Source organism: Gastrolobium bilobum, unplaced genomic scaffold (genome assembly GCF_033153095.1).
Source record: "Gastrolobium bilobum isolate Gb01-03AN ecotype WA unplaced genomic scaffold, APGP_CSIRO_Gbil_v1 utg7904, whole genome shotgun sequence".
Lineage (NCBI taxonomy): Eukaryota > Viridiplantae > Streptophyta > Magnoliopsida > Fabales > Fabaceae > Gastrolobium > Gastrolobium bilobum.
Genome location: NW_026899548.1, coordinates 674921 through 685722, shown reverse-complemented (window position 1 = coordinate 685722; position 10802 = coordinate 674921). Strand labels below are relative to the sequence as shown.

The following is a 10802-nucleotide window of genomic DNA, read 5'->3' as shown; positions in this document are numbered from 1 at the left end:
CCTTTTCTTCTTATTTATTTTACCGACTTGTTACAAGTTTTTTTTTTTTTTTTTTGATATAAATAGAAATTGAATAAATACCGAATTTAGGTTTTGGCGTGTCATCTTTTTCTAACTAACCATACTTAGGGGTGAAACTGGGTCGGGCCGGACTACAGGGGCCTACGACTCGGTCTACGTCAAGCCAGACCTGACCTAGTATATTTCGTAAAATGGGTCGGGATTGAGCCTTGTAAAAGCTTGTCTAATAAATAGGCTATAGACCCACTTTAACAAGGCTTAGCCTATAAGCCTACAGGCCGGCCTATAGTGTACTCTTTATTTTAAATAAAATAAAATAGAATAAGTATGCATTGAAGAAAAAATAAAATATATAAATTTAATCAATTACAATTGTTTATAACTTAATTATATTTGATTATATTTTAATAGAAATCTAATTTTATTTCTTATGTAGGAGGAACCAACATCTCAACATGTTAGATTGTGTATATGAATATATTAAAAGGTTTTTTGGAGAGGTTATACTTACTACAAGCATCATGATGTGTTTGTTGGATTCATGTAGTTATTTTAATTTACATAGTATGGATTTGTTTGTTGGATCTGATGAAATATATGTTACTTAATTTAAGCATTTTGCTTTTGAAAGTGACTTTAATGCAGATTATGATGAGTTTTGTTGTGATTCATAATTCTGTTTGGATGTTGAAATTGTGATTTTTGATTTAGTAACATAATTTGAATATTTTGTGAAGTTGATTCATGGTTCTGCTTAAAAGTTAAAAATTAACAAGGTAACGAGCAAGGTCAGGCCATTTATTTTTTTATAAACGGGTCAAATCAGGCTAACAGTTAGACTCTTATTAGGCATGGGTCAAACCAAGTTGAATTTTTTTGACAAAAACTTGAACTTTTCGAGACAAAGTTTGGCCCAACCCATAACCATACCTAAGTTATAGACATGGTTAGCCGGAGAAATACGACACGCCAAAACCTGAATTCTTCATCTTTTAGGGGGTGTTTGGTTGAGGAGAAATTTTTTGAATACTAGGAAAATGTAATTACTAGGGAAATGGTTGAAAAATGAGTTTGGTAGGAAAATGTAAAAAAAGTTGTTTGGTTTACCGAAATATTACCAGGGAAATTTATTTAAATTTGCAAAATCTATGTTCGGGAGAAACTTCGCAACTGTTTTTTCATTTTCCCAGTTATCTCAAGTGGTATTCTGTAACAGTGAATTTCATCTAAAAATCAACACAAAATTCATTTTTCCATCTATCCCATTTGCCTAGTATTTTTTTGAAAAAACCTGAACCAAACGTGGTATTCTCCAATATCCACTTACACTTTCTCATCAATCCCAAAATAATCCTTCAACCAAACACTACCTTAGTGAACACTAAACTCCAACTGTGGAGGATCCTTTATTTTTCTTAAATATTTTATCTTATACTGTGCTGTACCTGTGGCTGTATAGAGTACATTCGGGTTTTTAGAACTCCCTTTCAAATATTACGTCGGGTTGGCTCAGGACAAAGTTGCAATGTTGTACACTAGATGAAATCATATACGTGCCATGAATCAAATGAATGGTACATTGTCATTTAGTAACCCCCAGGCCCCAACAAGATGATAATCACATAGACAGCGATAGATAGGAGCCTGTTTCATCTCTATATTATCATTAGAAAACAAACTTTGATCCTTTTTCTGTTGTCTACCGTAAAAGTAGTAGTTGAATCGAATTGACAACCAAAGCGATGACCATTTTTTTATAACCGATGTTAATTATTTTTTTTGAGGAGAATCAAATTTTTTAGTATATCTGTGATTTGACTTTTTGAGTTATATATGAGATTAATCTGAAATTCGACAGCCTAGTATAAGATTACTATATTTTTTACTCAGGATGTTCATCAACCGATCCAAATCGATTCAAACTGCGGTGACCGAACAGACAAACTGATAACCAAAAATCAAAAAACCAAAAATCGAAAAAAACCGCAAATTTTAATTAGATTTGATCGGTTTTCAGATTGCTTGATGAAAATCGATCCAATATATTAATTCTCCTCTACCCACTTGGATTTTTCCCCAATCATAGACCAAAAATTTCTAAATTCAAGACTCATTAACCCATCAACTAAATCCAAAAAAAAACCTAGTCACAACAAAATTTCATCTGTGTAGAGTTTCATATCTCATTGTCCAAAAAAAAAAAACATATTATCGTTTAATGATGCTTTTGTATTTCAATTTTTTTTTACAAAGCCAATATATACGAAAGATGTTATTTGCACAATAATCATGAAACAAATTTTAGAATTGTCAAAAAACCGAAAATCGATCCAATCCAAACCGAAAAAAATTGGATCGAATTGAATTTAAAAAAAAATATAAACCGAATGGATGATTACATGGTCAAACTGAAAAAATTAGATTGAATGATTTTTGTTTTCAAAACCGATACAGTACAGATCACGAACATTCCTACTCATTCTCCTCAATATGGCATCTGGTAGGACTCGAACCGAGAATCTTGTCTTCACCTTGCTAAATTCCTTGCAAGCAACTGAGCCGCCGGGTAAATAACGACCATTAATTAGAGACGAGAGATATTCATGCTTGTTTTATTGTTATTTTGGGGAAGAAAGTGTAATTTTGGTTTGATAAAATATAACGTCCCAAGAGCTCGTTCATTGAATAAATTAAATTCGCTCGTTCCGAGTTTGAAGGAGCTACTTTGACTAGTCTTGTTTGAGAATGAAAGCTGTGGGGGAGAGATGTATATTATCCTCGATCTTCCTTCACTTTTAATTTCCAATCCCGTCAAACATCTTTCGATTTAGGAAGTGGCCGTCCCTTTTTTTATTTTTTATTTTTCAAATGTTTTCCATTTAGTAGAAGAGAAATTAATCCCCTAAAATACAATCGTGAATCGAGTATTAAAGTATAGATTCTTCTCAATAATTTTTTTATAAATTATAAAATAAAACCTACAAATATATATGTTTCAAAAATTGACATTATTTTCCACTTATACCAACCCACGTTAATTTCGATAAGAGCTCAACTAAATAGTAAATAATTTTATTTTTATTGCATTGTTCACATAAATTTAAAAAATCAGGGAAGTATACATCATCCATGTTTCGCGTTGCCCTCAGTACTCTTCATAAAATAATATAAAATTAATTAAAGCTTATCATCAAGGTTGACTGAACTAGTAAATTTATTGATATTTTGTTTATTAATATTATTCGATTTTTTTATTAAGTTTGTGATATATTTCAACTTTAAAATACGATAATATTTTTTATTGCCTTAAAGTAGCAATAACCTATTTTTTTTTAATAAAAGTCGATATATTTTTTTTATTTTTAAAAAGTCGATATTTTGTTGGCGATAAAATTATCTTTTTGGAAATACTTCCTAAAAAAAAGATATTTTTCATATGATTTTTTTTATTTTTGAATGAATTTGTTGTTGGTTTCTACTCTAGTATGAATATGTTTCTCCCTTTATTTTTATTTTTACCAACTGAAAACTATTATATATGATCTGTTAGCACGAAAAACATAAAAAGGAAATAATATATTTCATACATTGAGGCACCACTAAAGAACAGAGCTCAGTATAGTTACTTAGAGCTAGCTACATGACATTTCACTTTTTCCGTAATACAAATTGAATGTTGCTCTAGTATATTGCATTTCGCTGTTTTCAATTCTCAAAAGACCCAGATCCCTCTCGTTGCGTATGCCGTTGGCAACAATGATACGTATTGATAATATATACTATGATCGAGTTGCACTCTATAATTCACAAATGTCATGCAAAAAGAGCCTTAGCTAACCTTGTATATACACTGATAATGATATATCTATTATTTAATATATAGATGATCATTAGCCAAGTTCTTAACTGCATATAAATCACTTTCATACAGTTACTGAACCAATAGGAACATATACTATACTTTTATTTACTTATAAACTTTGGAAAATATATTCTATGTATGTTTGATGTGGACCAAGATGCTCAGGAAGTATTGAAAAATCATGACTCCTTTTATCTTTAATTTCCTCTATTTTTTATGGGATGCAAAGCCAAGACTAGCTATGCCCCTTTACTAAAGGTGATTTTGACCATATTTGCACTTGTTAATTCATAAATGGGACATGCATTTACTTTGCCAATTATTGCAGCAATTTGTTGTCAAAAAAATATTTGCTGCAAGCAAATTTCTATAGAATGCTTATATATGAGCATTTTAGGTTGAGGAATTAAAACAAAAGTGCTTAAGAACAAAAGAGGTGTTTTTCCACTTTAACCTTTTAAATACGGGGTGGTGATGAGTAGGAGTATAAAGGAAAACTGTGCTATGTATTGGATGGAATCATGTGGGGTGAAGAATACAAAGAGTGCGTTGCCCCTACCATTTTTATAACCCTTTCCCGCCTTTTCTATTTTTCAAGATTCCCCATAACACTTCGCATAAGAATATATTTGGTAATTAATTGAGCAGTTTTACTCACACAATCAATGTACCGAAAAAAATATTGAATTAAATTGATTTAACATGTAAAATCAATTGTTAATTTTTATACATGGGCAACATTTGTAATATTTTTTTTAAGATTTTTTTTTCAATTGGTTTATTAATTATCTGACTAATTCAAATGGAGTATTTGTTTGATCAAAATAGGAGCTGACACTTTCAAGATTATTATTTTTTTCTCAGGATTTCTAACTCAACTTTTAAATAAGGTAAATTTGTTATTTATCATTTGAATCAATAATTATTACTTCTTTAAAAAAAAAAAATTACGTTACAGATTCAGTACACGCATAATTGGTATTAAAACCTCTATGATAGATATAAGAGCATACGAAAAGTTGAATTTGATCATAAGTAACCCTTCTAAACTCTTATTTATCCATTCACGAAGAGCCAACTTTACAATGCTTAATGCAAGTGCACCGCACTCTTTTAGTAATTGGTACGGAAGATTCGGAAAAGAGACGGGGCAGGCACCTAAATGCCTAAGTCAAAAAGTTAAAAACAAAGCACACGCTGATGAGAAGTTCCCACACTTGATAGTTAATAATTGATACTCAATGACTAGAGGGAATAAAGAACCCATCCACTTCACTCGCATTGCACGGATCCTTATTTGCCTCTCACCTGTACGGCCGCCAAATGTAGCTAGTCATAGCAACTCTCTTACCTCAATAACCAATATCACGGGAGTTTGTGTAAAGAACCTTGGGATACAACACTTCAAAAGTTAGCTCAAAGGGTGGGAGTATCCAAGTTCTTATAAACTCCACATTAGTTGTTCATATAATTAATGTGAGACTATATATTTCAAAAGAGACTAGACTACTTGTTGATTAAAATTTTACCATTTTTATGTACAATCTTTCTCATACTTCTTCTCATTAAATTCGGCAAGAATCTCATTCTTCGAATCAAATTTATTTATAGATTGAAGTGATGGCAAATAACAATTTTTAGCTTGTAAAAAAATTATGTCTCTTATAGACCAAATTTAACAAGCATTTTGCCGGCGCAAGTGTGCAACTGTTACCCCATAGTATTAGCCATGTTGGCATTGTTTATATATGCTGAGCTCCATTGATATATTTAATTCATGGAACAGTGGCGTGTAGATAGAACGGAATGTAACATTCTATTCTGTTTTTTTTTTTTTCCTTCTTTTTTCACCTCTTTCTGTAAAATTAAAAAAGAGAGGTTATATTTATAAATTTTTTCGTTTAAAATTTCTTAAAATTAAATTTTAATTATTAATTTTTGTTAATTTGATAGTTATAATTTATTGAGAATTAATAATTAATTAATATGTGTGATCCAATAAATTATAACCGTCAGATTGTCGAAAAACAACAATTAAAATTTGGTGATAAGATGTCGTAAATGAAAAAGATTATAAATATAATCTTTCTCTATTTTTTAATCTCATCTGTTATTTTATTCTATTTTTAAAATATACAAAAAGATGCATAAAGTAAAATTTATATATTATGTTTCATTAGTTATGGCTGTAACACATACACTACTTTAAAGAAGGAATTGCAGCTGAAGAAAAAAAAAAAAAAAAAAGGTAAAATGCCATGTAGTGTCATCGGAGCCATGTCAGTGGTGTGATCTTCCCTATTAAAACCTCTAATGGGTTATCGCGGCCATGGCCGACGGCGGTGACGGCGGCGGCGCAGAAACAATTGCAGCGGCTTTGGGGGACACAATACCGACGGGGACATGGGTTTCCTCGTAGAGGAACTTGTGGAGGATCCTGCGACTCTTTGAGAATACGTGATCCTCCCAAGCCTCCTCTGCTTCCTCACGTGTACCCTTGAGGAAGGACTCGGTGGCGTCGAGGCGGTGCATATTCCGTTTCCAGATATTGTAAAGGCGATGAATCTTCTGAAGCTGGCGATTGGCGAGGCTGCAGTTATTGATTTTGATCCTGGCAATGGCAGCGTCAAGGAGCCTCTTCTTTGTTCCTTCATCAGCTTCATCTTCAGTTCTGAGAAACTCATCAAATTCAGGGACACCAACGGCTCTTCTTATCCCTTTTGTGTAATCATGGGATGGGTCAAAAAATTGACGAACCTCATCAATCTGACCAGCCTCAATCATGCGATCCACACGTGCTGAGAGAGAGGAATGGAGGACAGGGAGTGAGACATCGACCCAGAGAAAACAACACTCGTACCTTAACCGAAACTCAGGTTGATGGTTGACCAATGCATCGATGAAAGAGTTGGACCCACCAGCAATGATGGGAAGTGCATCCCTCCCCACGATGGAACCTATGGACAGAGAGGCTTGGTGACAAAAGTCATTGGCAGTGAAATCAGAGTTAGGATCAACCATGCCTAACAGATGGTGTGGGACCCCACGACACTCTTCATCTGTGACCTTGTTTGTGGTGATGTCAAGGCCTTTATAAACTTGCATTTTGTCACAGTTGACAATCTCAGCTGGTGGGAAATGGGTGGCTAGGTCTATGGCCAGCTTCGATTTCCCGCTACCCGTTGCGCCCATGATGACAACAACCTTATCCTTACGTTGGTGGAACAAGGACAGCTCCATGGTGAGTGCCGGTTGGAAACTTACTAGGGGCTTGCAGGCAGAAGCAGCTGCTGACAATCCCGAAATAATATTCATTCTCTTCTCTCTTAAACTGAACCTGCCAAGTTGACCAAAATTAAAACATTTCTTTATTTACTTGTGTTAGCAATTGTACTAGCAAAACCAGCTCATACGGGTATTATTAATTTATAACACCTAATTACAAATTGAAAACTGGAGAGAATCTAGCAAGGGGGAAAGTATAATGGATCACGGAAAATGAGCTTAATTTGCAAGCAATGTCATGTATATGAATGATGATCATAAGGAGAAAATACGACCAAAACATATATAGATCGATCTTAATGACAAGGGAATTTTTTTTTTTTTTACAATAGCAAGGTCCGCATGATTCTATAGACCACCATATTTATTCATATGCGGACGTACCTTTAATGTAAAAACACGCGGCGAGCGGTAGAATATTTGCAAAGTAGGGGGGTCTAGCTAGCTAGCTAGGTAGATAGTTAGTTATAGTTTAATTAGAGAAGAGAAGATGTGAAGTGGGTGGGGGAAAGAGTATGATGAATATGACTTGGTATTATGGAAAAAAGGAGAATTTGTGGGAAGAAAAGGAACTTTATTTGAAAGGAAGCTCCTGGAAAATTAATGATTGCAGGGGAAGAGACGGAGAATTTGTGAGTAACTGGAGAGTTTATGGTGTGGCAAATGCAAACCACGCTATTTATACTCAGACTTGTATGGCCCATTTGCTTTGTCCGTCCTTCTCCTCCAGAATTTTTAAAAATAATGATAATAATATTTCGGAGTTTAAGGGTTTTGTTATAAGAAATTAATTTTATTTCATTAAATTATTTTATCAGTTCATTAATTTATTTCATTCACTTATTATAGAAAATTAAAAAAATGTAACAATTTAAAAAATGAAAATGAGGGTTGCCTTTAGGTATAAAGGATTAATATTTTGGAATAGACTAAATATAATAAAAATATTAGAAAAAATAACTTAACGGTGTTAAAAAATATTAATAAAAAAGATGTTTATATTATTTTTTGTTTAAGCCTTTCCATATTTATTTCTTAACAAATGTTCTTCTGGAATTGTTAGAGAAACTAAAAAAATATGAGTTTGTATTAAGAAATAAAAATGATATTTATTAATTTTTTATTATATTTATTTAAATAATATACAAAAATTCGAAAAATAAATAATTTTGTCAATAAATACATTATAGTATTGATCCATTAACATTTCATATTTAATTACTTAATTAAAAAATATTTCTCAAATTATCACTACAATAAATATTTAAATTTTATTTAAAATTTTCTATTTTCTTGCTTAATCAATACACGAGTATTCATTAGTAATTCCCAAGGATAAAAATAAGTAAATGAGTACTTACGTTCTATTGATTACATACTATTGATTAAATATAAGTAACATAAGAAAAATTGTTTTATAATATTTTATTTATTATTTTGAAAAATTAATAAACTATTAATTATTTTTAATTACCTATGTTAAATAAAATGAAAGAAATGTTAATGAAATAATATTACTTTAAGTATTTTGCTAAATGATAATGTAGTTAAACACAGTTATATATTTTGTAAATAAAAAAGTTCTAAGGTATTTAATGGTTAATTTAAATTTAATTCCCCACCAAAAAACATTAATTGAATAATATTTTAATTTTAATCTAATGACTAGCTTGTATAGTTATGCAACTTATATATTATGTTTTTATTACTTTGAACTTGAGACTTTCATAGGATATAATTAAGTGTTTCTTATAATTGAGCATATCGAAAAAATTAATTCTCATATAGTTTTTTTAGAATATAAATATTTCAAAATATACCAAGTAATGATTAATATATTTTTCACTCGTACAAAATTTATATACTTTATTACAATCGCTTTGAGTTAAACCATTACTCCTTTTGTTTCTCTTTATTTAATATTTTTTAAAATTGTTTAAATTGTATCTGTTATTCTTAAAATATAAATAAATATTTATTAAATTTTACCTTTTATTTTTAGGTTTTTAATAAATGAAATAAAAATATTTATTGAATATTAAATTTTTAAATATTTTAAATAAAATATAATGTAATATATATAATTATATTTTTCTCCAATTGATGATTTTTTTTGTTATTCTTAAAAAGTAAATATAATTAAAGACTTGAAAGAATAAAAAAAATTATTCTTCTGTAATCGTTATTACACTATTTTCAAACTGATTAATCACTTATTTATTTATAATTAATCATTTAACAAGCTAAGAAGCATTGGTGGAGCCAGCCTCCCAACTTAGCTACAGTCAAGAAAAATTTAACTGATGTCAAATACCAAAATGTGAAAAAAAAGTTAACCATATTTTACTTTCAAAATTAGGGCCAATGTATCCTTCCACCCGATTATTCATGTAACTAGCTTAATTATTTCACATATTGCGTTATTGATACCAGTTGGCTTACGATAAAATTCCCCTATTACTTTTTTTTTTCTGTCGTGTCGTGCTAAATTGATTTTTGATATGACAACGTATTCTCGTTGATTACTGACTACTTGACGAGACAATTGCTTTTTTTTTTTTATTATTATTATTATTACTACAAAGAGGAATCAAGAAAACCAAGAAAAAAAAATCAGTGAGCTCCGTTAACCTCCGGCCACGAGGCACCGACAAGAAGTTTCTTATCAACATACAAATTATTCTAGTAAAATTTTTGAGATTTTCTTTTTTTATGTTATAGATACAATAAATAATGAAGCCTGTCATTTATTTAAAAAAATATCATGAATTTTGATATCTCACAACATAAGAATGTTATTTCTTATTGCATGAGAAAATAATTATTCAAAATTTGTTGGATTAAATTTTTTTTTACTACCGTGAATTTCTAACTTTACAATAAATGCAATATTTTTTTAAAGAATTTTGAAATTCAAAAGATTATGTCACACCACAAGTGTTAAAAAAAATACAAATTATGTATACCACAAGTGCCATACATTTTTAAAATATAAATTTTTCAATTCCAATCATTGTATTTAAAAAAAAATACAAACCATTCAAGTTTTTTTTTTTTATACCAACTCCAATTACCTTTTTAGGAGAATAAGTTATCCTTCACAAGTTTTGGCTCTTTGAGCCAGCTATGAGATTAATCTCAACTGCGGGATAAGTCAAGGATTAAGGTTTTATGCCCCTAGCATATAAAATCATTTGGGATTAAATCTCATAACTGGCTCAAAATGCGAAGTTTGTAAAGATACCGGGAAATTCTACTCGCCTTAGAGATAATTAAGATTAGTATAAAATAAATAAAGCAATAGAAACTTGAACAAATTTGTTGTACCAAAAAAAAAAAAAAAAACTTGAACAATTTGTATTTCACTACTAAAAAAGCATGGATTAGAGACAGAAAAATTCCATCACTAAGTGAAATATTTCCGTCACTAAGTAAATTAGTGACGGAATTAGAAACGGACAAAAATCCGTTACATTATGGCTCGTCACTAACAAATGGAGACAGAATTATGAATTTGTCTCTAATAGAGACGAATTTTAGGACGGAACAAATCCGTCTCTATCTGAGACGGAAAAAATTATGTCACTATTAGAGACAAAAATATTTCCCTCCCCGATAGTGATGGATAAATCTG

General features: G+C 30.5%; 1 protein-coding gene across 1 annotated transcript; it reads right to left on the bottom strand.

Moving 5' to 3' along the window:
• Positions 1-6193: 6193 nt before the first annotated feature.
• Positions 6194-7198, bottom strand: LOC133291340 (adenylate isopentenyltransferase 5, chloroplastic). Its single transcript, XM_061489593.1, has one exon. The coding sequence runs from the start codon at positions 7196-7198 to the stop codon at positions 6194-6196; it is 1005 nt and encodes a 334-aa protein (XP_061345577.1).
• Between the last annotated feature and the right edge of the window lie 3604 nt (positions 7199-10802).

Coding starts and splice junctions, on each gene's coding strand:
- LOC133291340 (XM_061489593.1), bottom strand. CDS start 7,198: ATGAATATTATTTCGGGATTGTCAGCAGCTGCTTCTGCCTGCAAGCCC.